The sequence below is a fragment of the Triturus cristatus genome, chromosome 7, assembly GCF_964204655.1.
Source record: "Triturus cristatus chromosome 7, aTriCri1.1, whole genome shotgun sequence".
Lineage (NCBI taxonomy): Eukaryota > Metazoa > Chordata > Amphibia > Caudata > Salamandridae > Triturus > Triturus cristatus.
In genome coordinates this window covers 1,606,094-1,627,897 of record NC_140590.1, presented here as the reverse complement: position 1 = coordinate 1,627,897, position 21,804 = coordinate 1,606,094, and the positions used below count along the sequence as shown (strand labels likewise).

Genomic DNA, 21,804 nt, shown 5'->3' with positions numbered 1-21,804 from the left:
AAAGGTAGCATAACTTTGAAGCTTCCCCTGCCCATCCTGGGGGAGGAGACCTAGCACCTCGCCCATGATGTGCATTGTTGCATGCCCAGGAGAGCGGATGTCTCTCTACCCAGGGGTCCAGCAACATGTCTTTTTTTAAAATAATTTCTTTATTGATTATTTCTATCATCAGACAGCCAAGACTGAAACAATAAATACAAACAAAATGATTATATCCTCAATCAGGTAAATACATAACACATGAAATCAATGAATTAGCAAGACAAAAAAAAAGTTCAGTTCATAGCCATTTAAAAAGTGGATTCCATAGTTTCAAACCAGTTAACCTTCTTTTCTTACCCTTTGTTTTATAGACAGCCATTTCCAAATGATAAACGGACAGTAGTCTGGCTTGCCAATTGCTAAAGACAGGTGGTTCAATATCAAGCCATTGCGTTGTAATACAGCACCGGAAGATTGACATACATATAAATACAAATCTATCCTCCAGATCTGTTCTAGTGCTGTCACTGCTAGTTTGAGCGCCCAAAATAATTAATTCTGCAGAAATTTGTGTTTGTACACCTAGATGAGTAGACAAAAAATACTCTACATCTCTAATGAATAGACTTAATTTTGGGCACAAAAAAAACATATGTATAGTATCTGCGGCTATAGTCCACATCGATTACATTTATCCACTCTATCATGTACCCATCTGGAAAGTTTAGCAGGTGTGTAATATGTCATAAATGGACATCAAGTGTTGACTTATTAGTGATCCATTATACCACGTTTTGATTGATATATCTATAACTCTATGCATATCTATTCCTTCCACATCAAATTTCTCTTGCCATTTATCTTCCAGCGCTGATAAGTCGTCCTGATGTTTTACCAACATTATTTGATAAATATAACCAATTCTCGATCTTTTCCGAAGTACTTAAATTTTGTTTCAAAAAGTTAAAATTATTTATCTGCACATTTTTTAACTAAGAAGCTACGAACCTGTAAAAACTTAAAGAATTCTGTCCGAGAGAGATCATATTTTTGTTGTAGGGATACAAGAGAAGATATCTGTTGGCCATCCATTAGATCCCCCAATTGCCGTATACCAGCCCGATACCATCTGAACATAATTGAATCTTTAAAAATATCCGGTAACAAAGGGCAATTAATTAAAGGAGTATAATAATTTAAATTGGAGCTTAGTCCAATTATTTTTTTTAATTTTCCTCCAGATTTCAAAAGCAGTAATAATAATTTTGAATTTGTTTTTTTTATAATAACTCGGCTCAATAATGCGAACTAGACATTGTCGTGCCTCTTCTCCTAGTACCATCTCGTATATTGATGGTGTAACTGATTGATCAAAACGTGTTTCATTAACCAATAAAACGCCCATATTCTGCAGGAAGATAGACCAAAAGTAGAACTGAAAATTAGGAATTTCCCAACCGCCTCTATCTCTTGGTAGAGTACACTTTTTCAAAGCTCTTCTAGATCTATGGTAACTCCAGAGAAACCTGGAGGACATTCTTTCGATTCGATTAAATGTAGAGGTAGAAAAAAATAGAGGAATGGTTCGGAATAAGTACAAAAATTTAGGGAAAATAAGCATTTTCAGCACATTACTGCGGCCATATAGCGACAAGTGAAGATTATCGAGTCTTTCTAAAGTTTTATTAGCAGAGGCAATTACTGGATCAATATTTAAGCGAACGATTTTATCTATGTCAGCTGATATTCTTATACCTAAATATATAGCCTCCTCCTCAAAATGCATATCCTGTGGGCGACCGGAGTCTGAATGAAATAATGGAGTCTTAGAAACATTAAGCTTGTATCCAGAATACCTGCCGAATTCTTCCGACGATGCTATTAGATTGGGTAAAGCCGTCTTAATATCCATTGTGACTATAGCAATATCGTCTGCATATGCAAACACCTTATAACCTATATCATGTATCAAAACCGGTTTAATTCCAGTATTATTATCCAGACTATTTAAAAAAGGCTCAATATATAAAGCAAATAACAGAGGCGAAGTGGGACATCCTTGTCTTGTCCCCCTAGTAATTGTAATATTGCCGGAAAGCCGTCCTGCAATACGCAGCACCGCTTTTGGATTTTTATATAAAGCCTGAATAGCTTTGATAAATTCAGCAGGAAAGCCCTTCCAAACTAAAGTTGACCATAAGAACTTCCAACAAACCCGGTCAAACGCTTTTTCTGCGTCTAACAAAGCCACTGAAACCGAAGAATCAGTGGCCTGTGCCCAATCTAATAAAGAGATAATCCTTTTAACGTGATCTGTCGTATCACGCCGCAAAATAAATCCATGTTGTCTCTTAGATACCAATAAAGGCATAAGATTATTTAGCCTATTCGCAATAATTTTGGAATAAATTTTACTGTCCGCATTAAGAAGAGATATGGGTCTATAAGATCCCATATCTACTTCTTTCTTCCCTTTTTTAAGAAAATTACTATGGTGGCCTCTGACCATGAATCCGGAGGGCGATCCAAAAAGGATTGTTGGCATACTTCCAGTAATTCATTTTTCAACATATTTCTAAAAGTACGATAAAACTCCAAGGGAATCTGGTCCGGACCCATTGCTTTACCCAAGGCTAATGCTAATATAGCTTTTTCAACTTCTTCCCACGTTATTGGAGCAGATAAATTTATTTTCTGCAGCTCAGTAAGTCCTGTAGTTACAACTCCCGTCAGATACTCACTCCCATCATTATCAGGTATCTCACTGAGCGGAGCACTATAGAGAAATTGATAAAAGTTTTGAAAAGCCTCCAAAACCCCCTCCCTTGTTTCTTTTTTTTTTTTTTTTTTTTTTTTTTTTTAAAAACCTTTATTTGTGCATATGAAAAAGACAAATACGGGCCTACAACCATCAGGCCGGCCACAAAACGGTTAAGCACTGAGACACACATTACAACCCCCGTGCGTCAATGGTCAAGATTAGCAACGATTCAGGAGTTATACACTGGAGAGATCCTTGACACCAGGGGAAGGAGAAGTAAAGGTTAATTTTAAGGTTTTCAAAAAAAAATTTTTCGAGGAAAAAGTCAGTAGAGGATAGAACCAAGGAGATTCGAGTCCGCAAGATGGCTTCATCACACGGGAGAGCAGCAGCATCATTAAAACGGCCATAGAAAATCTCAGACAGTGAGGCGATGCAGTTATATAACAGGATAGTCACATGAGTAAATACGCACCCCTCCAAAGCCGCCCCCACTCAATCCACCCCACACCCGGACCCCGAATCGGAAACAAGTATAGCGCAGAGACATAGAAGAAAGAGGCCCATAGAACTAAAAAGAAAAGGTAAATTACCCCCCCACCCTACACCAATGCGGAGGCTACGGCCTGCCCCCCCCCCCCCGGCATAGTGCCTGTCGCTCAATGAACCCGAAATATAGACAAGAGAGAAAGTAGGAATAGAGTAAAGAAAATAAGAAAACAAAGAAGAAAGCGGGGAGGAGCCCACGTAACCTCGGAGCGCCCGAAACCACCGGCCAACTACGTCTCCACACACTGAGAACCCACTACACCCAAAGGCGGTCGTGTGAAGATAACGTGTCACAATAATATAAATGAAGGCAGACAAATCGCGACGAGTGCGCACAACATATGCAGACAGTTCCAGTCCCAGTCCAGCCCATCCGTGACACCATGGTGATAGAAATCAATCTAGTCCTGGCCCGATCGCGGGCGTAAGATTAGACTGGCCCCCACATGAAGGCCCCGCAGCCCGTGCAGACAAAGACAATATGGCCGCTTGGGAGAAGATGGAGAAGTAGAGTCACAAAATGGCCGCCGATCATCTATTGAGGTCCCCTTGTGCACCATATAAAATCCAGACCTGGCCTGTAAAGTACAGGAGTTCCACATAAAAGAAGCCGTAGGCCACCGTGAACGGTTCCTCGAGGACGTCAGGTGTCGCTCAGCTGGATACTCTTGCGGGCGCGGTGAGGCAGGCAACAACAAAGCAGGCAGCAATGAACGGGGAAACAAAGTGTCCACAATTGAGCAGGAGATCGATTGATCCTGGGTGCCGGGAAAGCCAGATGCAGACACCAGTGTAGCACGGTTATACACAGTCGTTGCGTCCCCACAAGAGGACAGAAGCACTGGCAGACCCACGTCTTGTTGAGAACAAACGGGGCGCTCACGACCCGCAGCCGACAGTATGGAGTCGAACCGCTCACTCAGCGTTTGCAAGCCAACACACAATTGCAGACGAAGGTCCCGCAGGGCAGCCAGAACGGAGCCGCATGTCAGCGGAAGCTGCGCCCCCACATCGGCAGCAATCCGGGACGGCACTGTGGAGCTGGAGTCTGGTAGAGGGAGGGCGAAGCGGGCAGCGGGCGAGACCGGAGCATCGCCCCCCAGCAGCGAGCAGGCAATCAACGCCATGTTTTACCGCTGAACGGTACAGTGGCCAGGGGGGGGGTCGTAACAAGGAGGCAATTCCACGCCGGTCTGCGCCGCCACAGGTGAAAGCCAACAGTCGCTTCCCCTCCCTCGGACTCTCTTTGCAGCCGACTAGGCAATGGAAGAAGGGGGTCCGCAGCCTTCCACAGCGCGGGCCACAGAGCGAAGCAGGAGACCCGCCACACCGGGGCTTACCCTATAGCTCCAGCCCGTCAGGTGAAAGGTGAAGGAGGTGTCCGGGCGTCTCTCCCCCGGCTCATCTGGCGACAATCCGTGGTGTGAGGCGGGATCGGGGCCGCGGGGCTCAGATTTGCGCCGGGGGTCCAGTGACTGCGGAGCTTCCAGGGGGCCGGCCAAGGCCACAATAGAGCAGGGGTCCAGCGCGGAGAACAAAGGCACCAAGAACTCCGGTATCCGGGCGGACTCAGACTCCGGGAAAGCGGCGGCGCGGTCAGCGCGTCGTCGCGCACGTTGCACCTCGAAAATCGGCGAGGATAGGAATCAGGATGATAGTCCGAGGCCAAGGGCCGGCGGAGCCGGGCGCTCAAGCGTCTGCTCCGGTCGCCATCCTGGCTCCTCCCCCCCCCTCCCTTGTTTCTTGAATAACTCCATTAGCATCCATAATTTTGACTATATCATTAAAAGCAGTTTTTTGCCTTAGTCTTTTAGCCAATACTTTTCCAGTTTTCTCACCAAATTCATATACTTGCTCCTTAAATTGTTTATATTTTAGAGCTATTTTATCCGCTATATTAGAATATACTCTAGCCCTGTTGACAGTAAGTTCCCTTTGAGCCAATTCTGAATCCCCACCAGACCTAATTGCCTCAGCCAGTTTGTTCGGCTACCATAACCATCTTGAAATCATTTTTGTATTTGGCAATCAGTTTTTTACGTCGTGATAAAGAAAAACTGAGGGTTTCCCCCCGAACTATGGCTTTAAACGCATCCCATATAGTTTGAATAGATGCGGTTCCTTTATTAAAAGAAAAAAACTCCTGTATAACTTTGAGCATAAATTGACAATATTCCTCGTCCAAAAGCAAACTCCGTTCAAAAGACCATGGATGTTTTCCTACCTCTAATTGTGGTTCAATTATAAATTCAAGAACTAAGGGGTTGTGGTCAGATATGAGTTTCGGCAAAATATCTAGCTCAAGTTTCCCTAAATATTGTAATGAAACAAAAAAATAATCTAATCTCACAAATTTGTTATGAGGAGCTGAGTAAAAAGTATACCCTAAATCATCTCCATGAATTGCATTCCAAGCATCAAATAGACCATGGTCTATAATTAGGTCCCTTAACGCTGTAAATACACGTGGCTTCCTACCATTATATAAAGAAGTCATCCTTACATTTAAATTAGCATCCAAATGAATATTCATATCTCCACATAGAACTAGGGGTTGTGGCCATTGAGCTAATTCCAAATTGAGAAAGTGCATAAGTTCTGCATCATCCAAATTGGACCCATATACATTACATACTGTAAATCTGAGTTGTCCAATCTGAAATCAGCTAATCACCCAGCGCCCCCATTTATCTTCTGCAAATTTAACACATACACCTAAACCCCGTCTCATAAGAATGGCAACCCCTCTCTTCACCCCTGTCTGTTTGGAGCATGCAACCAATTCTAATCCAAGTTTTCTCAAACATCCCCTTTTGGCCCAAGCAACATGAGTTTCTTGTACGCAAAGTATATCAAAATTTATAATCTTAATGAATTTAGCAAACACGTCTCTCTTTTTCACGTCATTTAGCCCACAAATATTGAGCGTGCATATTTTTAATTTCCTAGCCATATTACAAAGATAGTATTCCGAAAGTCACTCATCTTTTGGAAAAGAATAGCTAAAATAACTGAAATAATGCATTGTTCATGTGTTTGTACAGTCTTAACATAAAAGGTTATGCTTACAAGATCAACAAAATCATATATCCAGGCTGTCGATTATTTTTCACCCCCCAAACACCCCTTACCCATCACCCTCCACTCGCCCCAACCCCTAGACCTTAAACCAACCACCCACCCCATCCAACCCACCCCGCCCACCCAATCCACCATATGAGGCATAGGGACAAACCAGCCCTAATAAAGATGAACTACCACCCTCCCTCCCCTGATTACAAAAAATTCAGACTTATTAAAGCGCGTTTATACAGATCTCTCTTTAGATTGAGCCCCTTATGTATTCGGTCCCAATTACAAAGAATGAAAGAATTCTTTGGCAGCAATTTCTGAAAAGAAAACCTTTGTTTGGCCCTTAATCATGACCTTAAGCTTGGCAGGATTTTGCAAGTATACAGAGGCACCTTTCTCTTGAAATCCAGATATTTATTGACGCAAGTGCCAACGCCTCGACACCGTCTCCTTGCAAAAATCAGGTCTAACAAAAAAATTGCAATCTTTTGCCACCCTCTTTTTATCAGGTCTGGCAAGGCCAAACACTGCTTCTCTAGCCAAAAAATTATTAAAACGAACCAAAATAGCACGTGGTTTCTCTTCCTCTCCCTACCTAGCTTTTCTAACATTAAAAGGAATCATATGAGCTCTCTGAATCTCTATAGACCAGTCCCATAAAGTCCATTCCGGAAAAACCTCTACAAACAAATCACACACAAACTTCCGAGCATCAGTTCCTTCTTTTTTTCTCCGGAATACCTAAAATACGGAGATTCTTCCTTCGAGCTTGATTTTTCCAGTTCTGCCAGTTTAAAGACTATATCATCCTTATGTTCTCTGATGGAACTCAACTCCGTTCTCTGCGCAGCCACAGTATCTTCTAATGTAGAGATCCTTGACTCTGCTTCAGTCATCCTAAGAGCCGTATCAGAGCAAATCTTAATTATTCGCCGCACTGAATTTTGCACCTTCCGACAAGTGGCTTGCATGCGAACATTCTCTGATTTGATCTCGGCTCGGCTCTATGTTCCAACATAGTATTATAAATCGTTGACAGCGTGATCACCTGACTTAATGATTGTATAGTAAAATCATTTTCTTTATCAAGCCTCGGAATGACATCCGACACCGGCCCAACCTTCGTATGTTCTGAAGACGTCAGACCACTAAGCATATCGCTGCTAGAAAATTGCCCATTGCAGTTACCAGATCGCTCTTTTCCTTTCTTAGCTTTTTTCACAGTGATTATCGGAGCATTAGGAGAGTCTTTGCTCAAATCAGCTTCGTCCTCCGTGCTGTTATCTGCTTCGTTTTCAGACCAATCTTTGCAACTTTCGTCCGACGAGAAATCTGATAAAGAAAAAAAATTGTCGGCAGCCTTTAGAGAACCAGCGCTAGCTTGTAGTAAAACCTTTGCTTGATCCAGATAAACCTGATTGTAATATCAGGTCAGCAGGTTTACCGATTGATTCATCAGGCAACGGAATTTCCCGTACTACATCTCCCAGAATACCCCTGTCAGAATTAAGTACAGACTTGATTTCTTTCAGTGGCTGTTCAGCTATTATGGTTAAATTTGAAAGGTTAGGAGAAAACAGTGCAGCACACTCTGGGAGGGGAGAGAGACTGCTAGAAACAGTGTTGCTAATGTCAGATAGATCAAGCCCAAGCTCCCCTACCTGCTCGGACTGCAACACAGTATCTCTCTTAACAGGCTGTTTCCCGAATAATTCTGGCAGTGTTCTCGTTCCATGCTTCCCTGTGCGGGTTCTCTCCTTCCCGCCTCGCTCTCCTCTCTTCTGAGGCACAATAATCGAGTCTTGGCTTAGCCCGGCAAAAGCCATTCCACCTGCCGCTTCGCTGATTACACCAGTTGAGGAATCCTCCGTAACGGCTGCTTGGACTTTTGCGCTCCGTGTTGCAGCTTTCGGCGGCATTTTACATTGAAGAGGTCTGCCGTATCTATTGGCAACACTCCGGACTCCCCAAGCACGAATAGCCGGTAAGCGAACCAAAGCTTCTCTCCAACTCCGTCCGGTAAACGCCTTCCAGACGTTGTATACGCTGGTAGCAAAAGCGGTAAAGAAGACACCGCTCAGCATTCGAAAGGCTCCTGATATTTAAATAACAGCAAAAGGAAGCGAGCCAAATATGAGCGTTTCAGCTGCAAAAGCGTTCTTTCATTGATTCAAACCGCCGAGTCGACCTTCATTTTCTCCGGTCATAGTCGTAGATTTCCTCAAGGGAAAGACAATTAAATCCTGTCCTTCTCCGATAATCAGGGCAAGGAGCAGAGCTGCTTACACAGCCCGCGCCGCGGCCGCCATCTTCCTCCCTGTCCAGCAACATGTCTGCTGTGTGGTGTGAGAAAGTGGGTTTCTGTTGCAGTAACCCCCCCCTTTTTTGCCTAATAGCTGATGCACTTTTCCTTGTTGTGCCCTGGGCTCCTGCCAATCAGGTGCCCAGGACCTGTGTTGCTTCCCTAAAATACAAACTCCCAATTGGCAAACCCTGGCCACATGTCAGCCCCTAGTAAATGGTACCCTAGGTACCCAGGGCCTTGTGACCAGGGAAGGCCTCTAAGGGCTGCAGCACTCATTGTGCCACCCTTAGAGGCCCTGTACCCTTACACACACACACTGCCTTTGCAGGCTGAGTGTCTGGGTGCAGGACAAAACAAAGAGTCGACATGGCACACATCTCTGTGTGCCATGCCCATCTCCTACACTGCCAAGGCATATGTCACCCACCCCTCTGGCTGGGTGCCTTATGCCTATGGTGTGGGCACAGGAGCAGGAGCCCTGTGCCCCTACAGTACCCAGGTCCATTCATGGGCACTGTAAGTACAGTGCTGCCATTTACAAGTACATGGTGCTGAGAGCTCGTCAAACACGAGCTCCACAGCACCATAATGGCAACACTGAAGACTGGGAAGTTTGGTATCAAACTTCTCAGCACATTAAACCCACACTGATGCCAGTTTGGGATTTAATGTACTAAGCACCCCAGAGGGCATCTTAGAGATGCCCCCTTACAGCTAACCTACAATCCACATCTGCTCTGAGGCTGCCCAGGCTGCCACACAGCAGACACGTTGCTGGACCCCTGGGTGGGAGAGCCCCTGCTCTCCCGGGCCTGCAACAATGCACATCCTGGGTGAGGTGAGAAATCTCCTCCCCCAGGATGAGCAAAGGGAAGTTTAAAGGCATGCCGCCAGTTGGAGTTTCCCCAGGCCACTGCAACCCCCCACTCTGGTGGGAAGCTTGGCTGGAAACCCCATACAAGGACAGGGGATGTGCCAGCCTGCCCACCCCACCCCTCAGGTGGGGGAGGCGAGGTGAAGCACATCTCCAGGCTCTCGCCATCTTGAAGATGGGAGGCCCTACCCTATCAGGATTAGGCTACTGCCCCCCTCCCACAGGAGAGAGGCAGGATAGGGGGTGTACCCACCCCAGGACAAGGACCCATTGGTCCCTGGCCTTCACCTACCTGTAACGCCCCTAAATCTAGTATTTAGGGGCCCCCTGAACCTTCCTTCCCCAGATTCCAGATAGAAACCTACAAGAAGAGCAAGAAGAAAAAAAAGACCTGCCCTGCAGCTGCTAAAAAGAGGAAGACACCAACTGCTTTGGCCCCAGCCCTACCGGCCTGTCGACCCTCGAACCTGCTCCTGCTCCAGCGCGGCATCTCTTGTGGCCAGCAACCTCAAAAACCCCGGAGGACCTGGCTACCTTTGAACTCTGATTCCCTGGGACTCCCATGAGTAGAGGCTCTACTCGAGAAACCTATTCCTAACTCCTGGCAGCAGCCCGGAACCGCGGACCCAACACACTCTGCACCAGCCAAGCCTGGCCAGTGCCGGAGTGGACAAAGACCCTGAGGACGACCCCACGGCGACTGTGACCCCGAGTCCGGCACCCAAGGACCCCCCTCGACATCCTGGACGAAGCCTGCAGCCTCAGAACCGAGTGCCACCCCAGCCGCGATCAACCAGAGGGTAAGATTCCCGACGTCAAAAGGCACCCCTGCACCCGGCGCCCTGCGGCCCCCTGTGCCCAGTCCCGGGGTACCCACCTAACCTACAACTACCCAACTTACCCCTCGAAGTGGTGGTGGCACCGGAAACATCCTCGTCCCCGAGCCTGCAGCCTTTTTCCAAACCGGAACATTCCCATTGATTTCCATTGAGCGCCCGAAGGCTCAAAAGCACCCTGCACCCAGCCGCCCGAGTGGCCCTGGCAGTGCACTCTCTACACTAACTTACTTCCCCACTTGCCCTGAGTAAGTGACCAGGAGCCCAGCTCCCACAGACGCGTGGCTTGCCAGACAGCAGCCACCAACCAAGGCCCCCCTATCCCTCATAGGATAGCATTGGGCCTAACTCACTCTGCACCCGGCCGTCCTGAAACCGCTGAGGGTGAACCAACTGTACCTACCTGACACTGGGGGACCCCTGAGTCTATGCCCGGGATTTCAACTCTGCCAGTCGAGTACTTACCCTTAAACCGCTAACTTCATTTTCCTCATAGGGTAACATTGACTGGCTTTTTCTTCAAAAATCTTCTAAGTGTGAACTTTTCAAAACTGTAAAAATTCACCAAAAATCAGCCAAGTGACAAAAACGAATTTACTCACCTGTTCCTGGGTGAGCTCCCAGTGCTTACAACTATACTTACCTCTAACTCATTTTTCTCCCATAGGAAACCATTGTCTGCTTTTCTGTGAAATTTCTTCTAAGTGTCTATTTTTGCAAATTTGAAATATTCTTTTAAAATCGTACCATTTCTGCAAACGAAATTACTTACCTGTTTTTGATAAGGACCCCAGTCCTGGGTCTAGGCACCCAGTCCTGGATAACTAAAGTAACGATAAAGTACTCTACCTGCAATGTGAATTTCTTGCCATAGAGATCTATTGAATGTTTTCTGTGAAATATTTTCTAAGTGCTAACTTTTGAAATAGCTAAATATTATTTAAAAATCATTACAGTTACTAAGTCGACTTTCATCACTTGATTCTGAATACTGACCCAAGGCTGGTTCTAGGAGCCAGACCTGGAATTCCAAAAGTAATCTGAAAAGTAATTTATTACAAATAACCTGAATGTACCATTGAGCTCAATGCATTGTGATGTTTAGGAAATAGGATTGTTTATTGCAACCAACTGTGACCGTTTACAAAAATTCATTGCTTAAGACAAAAAGTATTTATATGCAACCTCTCATTCTGAGAAAGTATATTTTTATCCCCTTTGTGGTTCTAAAAATAAAACAAGCATATATTTTATATATATAAACCATTGGCCTAGAGTTCAGTTATTGAGTGTGTGAGACCATTTGCTGACTGAGTGTGTACAATAAATGCTTTACACTGTCCTCTGGTACTGCCTTACTGCTCGACCAAGCTACCACTTTTGAGAGTAAGATCATACCTAACTTTGACCTCTATCAGCCTCTGGGGGACTGTGGACTCTGTACACCCTGTACCTATTAGGGAACAGTATATACAGAGCCACTTTCTCACATGTGGCAACCTAGGCAGCTCCTCAGACCAGATGTGGATTGTAGGTGGGGTTCAGGGGCCATCTCTAAGATGCCCTCTGTCGTGCATTGTACATTAAATCCTGCACTGGCATCAGTGCGGGTTTAATGTGTTGAGAAGTTTGATACCAAACTTCTCAGTCTTCAGTGGAGCCATCATGGTGCTGTGGAGTTCGTGTTTGACGAGCTCCCAGCACCATATACTGTTAAAAGGCAGCACTGCACTTACAGTGCCCAGGAATGGCTCTGGGTACTGTAGGGGCACAGGGCTCATGCGCCTGTGCCCACACCACTGGCATAGGGCACCCAGCTAGAGGGGTGGCTGATGTATGCCATGGCAGTGTATGTTGTGGGCATGGTACACAGGGATGTGTGCCATGTCGACTGTTTTGTCGTGTACCCAGACACTCAGCCTGCAAGGGCAGTGTGTTTGTGTTGGGGTACAGGTCCTCTAAGGGTGGCACAATAAGTGCTGCAGCCCTTATAGGCCTTCCTTGGTCACAAGGCCCTGGGTACCTAGGGTACCATTTATTAGGGGCTGACATGTGGCCAGGGTTTGTCAATTTGGGTTTTAGGTTTTAGGGAAGGAACATAGGCCCTGGGTACCTGATTGGCAGGGGTCCAGGGCACACTCAAAGTACATTCAGCATTTCAGCAAAAAGTGTGGGCATACCATGCAAGAAAGATGGCACTTTCTCACAGTAACCAAGCAAAAAAGGGCACATTTCTACAGGTGGACACATCTCCTATTCTTCCTAGGTTTTCCCACAGGTTATCCCGCCCACAGTGGGGGTGTAAACTGGGTGGTTACATCTGCTGCTATCAACGGAGGCTGGGGGTTGCATTACAAAGGCTGAAGGCCTTTGAAGCTTCACACTAGCACTGTGCCCATCCTGTGGGAGGAGGTGTTACACCTCCGCCCAGGATGTTCTTGGTTTCTGGTCCAAGAGAGCAGAGGCTCTTGACCCAGGGGTCCAGAAACATATCTGGTGGTGGCAGGCTGCCTACAGCCAGTGTGTGACCACACCAGGGTCGGTAGGTTTTATGGGGCACCTCTAAGGTGCCCTCTGAGTACATGGTTCAATAAAGCCCACAATGGCATCAGTGTGTGTGTGTGTGTATTGAGAGGGGTAGTTTGGTTCCAAATTTTGCTGCGGTACTTGAGTTGTGGAGTTTCCTGCCCACTTACACTCAATGGCTTCCCTGGCACATACAATATACAAGAAAGGACTTAAATATTGTAGAGGCTTATCTGCTCATGCAGATATGTATACATATGTGTTATAGGCACCCTGAGTTAGGGCTGTAAGGCTAGAGGGGTGACTTACCTATACCTTAGGCAGTGGCAGTTGGCATGGCACACAGGCAGTGTGCACTGTTGACTGTCGTTTTGTCTGCACCAGGCCATGCATGCTAGGGGACCCTCTTCAGTCTCAGTGCCCTAGGTACCCAGGTAGTGTTTACTAGGGACTTACAGGGGGACTGAATAGCTGTTAGACCTGGCACCTTGGCGTGAGTTTCCCTTCCACTTTTTGATGGTGTGCCTCGATTGTTTTGCTGGTGTTGTCCGCTCAGGGCACTGCGCCACGGCTAATCCGTGCCGCAGTGCAAGTGCTCCCGAGGTAAAGTGTACCTGTAATTGATGTCCATGATTGGTTTATTGGATTCACTGTCAGTCCCCAGTAAAGTGCACCAGGGCTTGTGGATGCCAATGCTGCTGGTGGGCTTGCAGCGCTGGTTGCGCCACCCACGGAAGCGGCCTTGTAAAGTGTGTCTAGGGTCTGCCACCGCAGACCCTGTGCGCGGTCCGGGACCGTCGCGCTGACTGCGCAAGTGCCCCCACTTGCCAGTCCCTGAACCTTCCCTTACCTACATATTAGCCACCCCTCTGGTAGGCCCACGGGCAGGGTGCATTGTAGGCATAAGGTAGGACATGCCCTGATGTGTGTGGCATGTCTTAGTAGTGAATTACAGCCATTTTCGTTCTTCACTATTGAAGGCTACCTGCTCTCCATAGGCCAGACTGGGCTGCCGGGATCACGCCAACGCTGTGACCCCAGTGGACTCAGAGAGCATGGTAGTAGTGTCAAGTTTAGTATGCCTGAACTCAGAATAATAAAATACTTCTTGTAGTCAAGTTTATTTTAATATCCTGGGTTTGTAAATGCTACTTTTAGAAAGTTAGTATTTACTGACCTGACCATCTCAGTCCGCCTCTGCTGTGTGTGTGTGTTCTGCCTGGCAACAGTAAGGAGCAGGGTGGGGGGGATCCCCCAGAGACAGGTTGGCTGCCAGGTGGTGGGTAGAGAGGTGACACCTGGGTGGGTGGGAGGAGTACACCTTGACTCTTGAATAGCCCTGTGCTCTGCCACCACAAAGCCGGCGCCGCCCCCTGTGGGGCGGCTGATGTCTCTGCCCTGCTGCTGAAAGGAAAGAGCAGAGTCACCATAACAAAGTGCTCCAGAACTGGACTGAGCCAGGCCTAGGCCTCCTGGCGCTAAAGAACAAAAGAATCATGGTATAAAAGTAGGAGCCTGGCTCCTAAGAAATCAGAATCCTGTTTACCACAAAGAACCTCTGCCCGACTAGAAGGAGAAGAAGACGCCGGAGGAGCTGGCCTGCTGCTTGCCTTGCTGAGAAAGGAGAGGAAGAGACTTACTGAAAAGACTTTGCTACTTTGTGCTTGAACATTCTCCAAGGGCTTGATCTGAGCTTGCCCCCTGAACTGAACCCCAGGACCAGTGGGTTCTCTGTGCTTCTTGCTCATCCTCCAATTCGAGCCGTGTGTGCATCCCGCTGGAAAAGAGACTGCGCCCCTCTCCGCCCCTCCTAGGGCCGTGACACTCAGAAGCTCGCCTGCCTCAAACCCGTGAGAGCCCCGCTCCGTCCCGAGCCGCTCTTTGTCCCCGGGCCAGGCCGCCTGCATCCCTGTCACCGCCTGCTACTGGAGCGCGCTGACCGCGCTATCACCCCTCCCGCCGGAAGCCGTCCGACGACTGTGATCTACGCCGGGTCATCCAGCTGCACTGACCGTGCCCTGCGACCCCGCTTCGCTATCCCCGGACATCTCAGGCCGCGCCGCCCCCGCTGTGGAGACCCTCCTGCACCGCCGTGCTAAAGGGTCGCTGGCTGCGCCTGCCTACTTGCCCACACCTGCTGATTGAGGACCCAAGAACACTTCTTAAGCTGAGAGTCGCACCGACCTGTGCCGACTCTCCACATCACTAAGGAAGTTCCAGCATCGGGCTCGGGGCCCGCAACGCCTTATTTCCCCGAGTCGATCTCTGTGAGTACTGGAACCACAAGTAACATTTGCAAGAGACTACAAAGTATCCATTTGAAGCTACGAACAACGAACATTTGCCCGCTTTACAACCTGGTGGCATAGCGAAAACGTTATTGGTCTTGTGATAAGTCTGCTGAGATATATATACCTATTTTTACATAAAGAAGCGTATTTTTAGATATATCCAAGTCTGGTGTCCGTTTCTGGGGGGATTGATGTATTTACTGTGTGTATGATTGTAAGTGCTTAACCAACAACGCCTGAGGAATCGCCTTGGCTGCTCACGCCACGCACCTAGAGGGTGAGCAAGGGTCATTCGCGAGGGGTTATCCTGCGCCCTGACGTGGAGAAGAGGGTTCCTGCTTGACACAAGGGCAACCTTGCGCCAACCAGAGATCCCCGACTCTAACAATAGCCAATTGTGGAATAGCTTTAGGGGAGAAGCAATGGCACCGAGGACCTGATTGGCAGGGACCCTGTTCACTATACTGTTCACTATACTCAAAACCACATCAAAGATCAGGCAAAAAGTGGGGGCTAACCATGTCAAAGGAGTGAGATTCTCACTCCGGAAGGCAATAGAGTGTAGTTCTTGACATAATACAACTCAACACAGTGCCATCCTGTTCTGAGGGTGTGCAGTGAGTGCATGCTGCTCTGGCGCTGGATCCAGTGTGACTGGATTCTGTATTGGTTCAGGCTGTTAATTTAGCAGCAGAGGGCAGTGTTGGGGCGACACTCAAATAGACATTTTTGAGTTTCTATCCAGATATTGACTGACATTTTTGATATGTGCATGTTTCCCTGCTCAGCACACTGCTCGTTGTCTTGACTTGTCTGATGTTGGACGTTTCAAAGAAACAACTTCCCGTTGTTGACACCTTAACCATTAATTATTCAGGTGACCTTTAACAGTTTTTAATCTGAAGGGCTGGATGTTTTTTGTTGCAACTTGCTATTGATGGTTACTTTGGAACTCTTTTTTTTTTTTTTTTTTTTTTCCCCTGCGGGAATAATCTCGAACCCACGCCCGCCCTAGCATTGAACTTTAAATAACACAGGACCAGGTACAAGAATATTGTTGCAGAAGCAGCTTGTTGTCAAAAACAAATAAAAATTGCATAAACAGTAGGAAACTAGTATTGTAAAAGTTCAAACAATGATCCACAATGGCCAACCTTCGACTCTCAGATTAATTAGGTAAACTCTTTCCTGACCTCATTCGTAAGAGACCTTGCGCAACTACAGATTCTCTCTTCCCAGATAATATATTCTCAACAAAACACAAACTCTGTGATAGAGGGATGTTCTTTACTTCTCTCTCAAAAGGCATGGCAGAAACTTAGCTATCAATCTGATCGGATTTACCAACCACAGCAAAGTCTGCATTAGACCTCTTTCTCCATGGAAGAGCATTACAAATGCCCTAGGAATCATTAGTGTTTGCAACATACGTATACCAACAGGTTGGCCCTGTGAGTTACTGCTCTCCACTGACGTCTGCAGTGAGCTGAAGCACTAAGAGGAGTGCCAGCGAGGCCGACTCTGCTTTCAATACTTTCATGGTGATTACGGATACTTTTTGATGAATTGGATAGTAAAAGCTGTTATTTACAACGCTTACATTACTAAAGTGTTAAATCAAGCTCTTAGATTAAAAAAATTAACAGCTCAGTGGTCTGAGACTCTTGTAACTGTAGCCTTCCCAAAAGTTTATCGTGAGCGGAACCTTGCAGTAGCCCTCCTGTCATTGTCGTCTCGTTGAAAGAATATGATGAAATAAAACCATTTCCACAATTATTTGTGACCATGAGTCTCTGAAAGGATGCAGGATGCACCAGGGGTAACGTACGAGTTAGGGAACTTCATCTTAATTAAAACCCGCTTAGTCCGGGTAATCTTAGAGTGCGGAGTGAAGATGAATAGTTTGTGTTGGTTGCATTGCCAATAATGCAGATTATTTTTGTACATATATGGGTTGATAGTATATGATAAAGGTTGTTCTCTACCAGTGATTTGTTTGTAATCGTTCCTCTTGACAGATATTTTAGAAGTATTTGTTTGAATATTGGCTAATGAATACCAATGAATCTTCACTGTCTGTTTGGAAACCAACTATTACTGTTATTTGAACACTTCACATGCAGCAGAATAAAGTCGAGCGTAACACTGTTGTCTATCTGAAGCTCTTGTCCTGGTGCCCACTCGAGAGCTGGCTCTGCAAGTGAGTCAGATCTGTATCCAGCTCAGCAAGCACATGGTCGGAGAGGTCAAAGTCATGGCATCCACAGGTGGCACTAACCTTCGAGATGACATCCTTCGATTGGACGAGACTGGTAAGATGGTTAAAATCACACCCAGAGTTTATCTCCTCCCCTCCTCCCCAGCTAGCAACTTCCATTACCCTTGAATCAAATGTTTATGGGCGTGTGGGGGTTTGTGTCTTGATAAAAGGGTTGTTCTCCTGCAGGCAAGATATTTGGGTGGCCATGCCCCCGGGATGCCCCTGCTGTTACGCTGGGAGGTACCTGAATATAGTGGAGCTTCAGGCTTCTCATCCCATAGTATAGCAGCTTGGAAGGTGGTCAAAGGATTCCGCAATAGAAAGTAGTAACCAGTGTTGTTTCTTTTGACTTCTTTACTTCTACATTATTTTTGGAGTTTAACCCTTCAAAGTTCTATCGCCTGCAGAGCTAAACACCAGGACTGCCTGGTGGTTATTTACCTAGTCTACCTCTAGCTCCCAGCTTTTCAAAAGTGTTTATTTTTCCAACTTGTACTAGATTTTACAGCAAGATGCCTAACAAACAGAAGAAATAAAAAATCTCTCAATGTAGTGCAATGCTTTTTCGTAAAGTGGCTGAATAGTCTGGGGGGAGGGGGGAGGATGGGAGTTGCAACAAACTGTTGACGACATGGAAAATCCCATGTGTAATTGGGCAAAGCTGGGAAGTTCCTGGGAATGTTCCTTCGATTATTACATTAAAACAAGTCACCATTGCAGTGGGAAGAAGATGTAGCTCTCGTCAGGCTGCTCTTCCGTTTATGATCAGTGATTTGAAATGGTTATGAGGCGATCCAAGATGAAGCTGCATCTGGGTCCTGATGTGCTCCGCAGAAGCCCCTGGACTCTCAAGGTCCGTCACTTACTCTGATTAGTAATAATAAAGACAATCCCTAAAACGAGTCGTCCAGTGTGCCGACAGCATGACTGGAGTGTACTGTGCGGGGGTTTGAGCACAGTCTTATGGGTATTCCATCGAACATAATCTGTTCAATACAGTCAACTTTACACCCATAATATCCTCTTCCAAAACAGCGTGATGGGCTATTGGCTTCCCTGTGTCCCGTAATGATACATATATCTTTAAGGTGTGTGCCAAGGATAGTAATTCTATACTTCCCTAAATACTTACCTACAGGATAGTGTGGTAGTCGATATTCTAGCTATGAGATTTTTGCTGGACGATACAGTTGTCCTGTGTATTACTTCATGCAGAGAATCGTGCATTTCCTGCTTGCTCTACAACTAAAATGGTTTTATCACCTAAACGCAAATGCAAGTTTCACAATAGGATAGGAGTTGATTTTGTGTGTAGAATGTCACACTCTATGATAATGCGATGCATTGATGGGCGCTGCTTGTGAACGGTCTTAGCGACACAAGCACATCCATCGGCCCGGATCAGCGTGGGGATTAGATGGTGTGTAAGGAATCCCTTGTCCATTCGAAACCAGTATAGAAAGCTGAACTGATGAGGCCTGGTTGCAGAGCTTTGATTGATGGTGCCTTGGCCTGCTGGTTGCAGAGATTTGATTGATGGTGCTTTGGCCTGCTTGTGGCTGAGCTTTGGTTGATGGTGCTTTGGCCTGCTGGTGGCTGAGCTTTGGTTGATGGTACCTTGGCCTGCTGGTTGCAGAGCTTTGATTGATGGTGCTTTGGCCTGCGGGTCGCAGAGCTTTCATTTTTGGTGCTTTAGCCTGCTGGTGGCTGAGCTTTGATGGTGCTTTGGCTTGCTGGCAGAGCTTTGATTGATGGTGCTTTGGCCTGCTGGCGGCTGAGCTTTGATTGATGGTGCTTTGGCCTGCTGGCGGCAGAGCTTTGATTGCTGGTGCTTTGGCCTGCTGGCAGAGCTTTGGTTGATGGTGCTTTGGCCTGCTGGTGGCTGAGACTTAATTGATGGTGCTTTGGCCTGCTGAGCTTTGATTGATGGTGCTTTGGCCTGCTGAGCTTTGATTGATGGTGCTTTGGCCTGCTGGCAGAGCTTTGATTGATGGTGCTTTGGCCTGCTGGCAGAGCTTTGATTGATGGTGCTTTGGCCTGCTGGCAGAGCTTTGATTGATGGTGCTTTGGCCTGCTGGCGGCTGAGCTTTGATTGATGGTGCTTTGGCCTGCTGGTCGCAGAGCTTTGATTAGTGCTTTGGCCTGCTGGCGGCTGAGCTTTGATTGATGGTGCTTTGGCCTGCTGGCAGAGCTTTGGTTGATGGTGCTTTGGCCTGCTGGTGGCTGAGACTTAATTGATGGTGCTTTGGCCTGCTGGCAGAGCTTTGATTGATGGTGCTTTGGCCTGCTGGCAGAGCTTTGATTGATGGTGCTTTGGCCTGCTGGCAGAGCTTTGATTGATGGTGCTTTGGCCTGCTGGCAGAGCTTTGATTGATGGTGCTTTGGCCTGCTGGTGGCTGAGCTTTGGGAGGTACTGTCTTTTTTTTTTTTAACGTGATTGGCATCATTACCCATTTATGGATTGAGTATGTGCTAGACAGTTTTTCTGGGCCAAAAGGTCATCATGAGCCTGTCTCTCACCCGTAGGACCTGTTGAGTAGCGATGATCATAATCCAGTATTGTTTTCACTGCGCATACAACGGTGTTCAGTTAGTCACTTGATCCCTTTCTTTCCAGTGCATGTGATCGTTGGCACCCCTGGACGATTGCTGGATCTCATCAAGAAAGGCGTTGCAAAAGTGAACCATACGCAAATGATAATTATGGATGAGGTGAGGATATTGTGATCTTATTTAGTGACTGATCTCATAATCTGCGTTGGACAAATGTCGCATAACAATCAGATTTTCCTTCATCTGCCCCCCCTTATAAAAAAAAGTGCGCACTCTCTTCTGTCTCACTATCCTTTCTTAAATCTTTCTCTTGCCCCTTGTCTCGTCTGTGCTCCTGCCTCCCATATAGTTTCTCTTAATCCTGAGTACACTTATTTTTTTATTTGGGTTTCTGCGCAGGCCAATGCAGACATGCCTCTGCTTGAGATCGCATGTTAGAGGGTAGCCTTTTGTGAAGCTACACACTGGTGCAGCTCCAGTTCAGTGGGCCTCCTCTCCAGGTACAATGTAGATGTGAAGAAGGCACTCATTTACCATTTGATAGATGCCCTTTCATAGGGCCATGGGGCAGGCAGGCGAGACTGTGCCCCACCGTGGGGGTCGAGGACTTTAACGCCTGCATTCCTGGAGCCTGAGCTATTAAGGATCCCGAACCTCTGAGTCACGTACAACCCCTTTGGCTCTTGACAGGGAGTGGTAGCGTGGCCCGAGCAGCCCAAGGCTTCTTGGGGCAAGGTAGATTTAAGGTAAGCAAAAGCACAACACTCTGTGTGTATATGTGTATATATAATACAGCACGCAAAATGATACACTATAAAGTCTGTCAGGGTGAGCGCTCCAGTGCTTTTCTAGGCAGTGTCCCCCAGGTCCTCTCCCCCACTCCCCACCCAGCCTTTCCTCCAAGCTAACAAACATTTTCTGGTGTGCATTGGAAGCAACCCCACAGGTGATGCCTACTCTGGCAATGCGCAACAACGGTTCACTTTGGTCCTGATAATTCAGCTTGTTATGGCACTATTTGCAGAGTTCATGGAAGTCTCGTATGGTCTGCGGCCAGAAGTGTTCGGGAGTAGGGGCACATCATGCGAGCGAGATGCACCGTGTCTTCTGGAACTTGTGTCCAGAGTCCTTTCAAGTGCCCACTTCTCTCTTCCTGGCATTTGTCAGAATACAGTCTGCCCCACCAGGAGTGCCGCCAGAATTGATGGAACCAAAGCACTGGTCGTAATGGCAGCTTCAGGGTCACACCTGGGTGTCAGACCTCTATGAGGCATATATCAGTGAGGCTAAGCCTCCCCTTTGTTTTTATTATTCTGTGTTCCTGAAGTGTGTACATCTAGTCACAGTGACCTGGGTACCATGTGGCCAGAGATACCAATTGGGTTTAGGCTTCAATGCAGTTTTAGGGAAGGAACATAGGCCCTGGGTACCCGATTAGCAGGAGCCCAGGGCACACTCAAAGTACATCCGCAATTCAGCTAAAAGTGGGGGCATACCATGCAAGAAAGATGGCACTTTCTCACACAAGCTCTCTCCCCACCCCACAAACGAAAGATGATGAGACTAACCTTGCCCTAGAGAGTTTTCAATATCTAAGTGGAAGAACTTGGAAAGTCCATCTGCATTGGCATGGGCAGTCCCTGGTCTGTGTTCCACTTCAAAGTCCATTCCCTGTAGGGGGATGGACCACCTCAACAGTTTAGGATTTTCTCCTTTCATTTGCATTAGCCATCTGAGAGGTCCGTGGTCAGTTTGAACCAGGAAGTGAGTACCAAACAAGTATGGTCTCAACTTA

At 46.9% G+C, this 21,804-nt stretch overlaps 1 protein-coding gene across 4 annotated transcripts in view; it reads left to right on the top strand.

Moving 5' to 3' along the window:
• LOC146808659 (putative ATP-dependent RNA helicase DDX6) overlaps positions 1-21,804 on the top strand; it is a 271,143-nt gene that overhangs the window by 83,315 nt on the left and 166,024 nt on the right. For all 4 annotated transcript variants that reach the window (XM_085615455.1, XM_085615452.1, XM_085615453.1 and 1 more), the window contains 2 exons: positions 17,359-17,508; positions 20,074-20,168. In XM_085615455.1, coding sequence (XP_085471581.1) covers positions 17,359-17,508; positions 20,074-20,168 — 245 coding nt within the window. The remainder of the gene's footprint in view (positions 1-17,358; positions 17,509-20,073; positions 20,169-21,804) is intronic.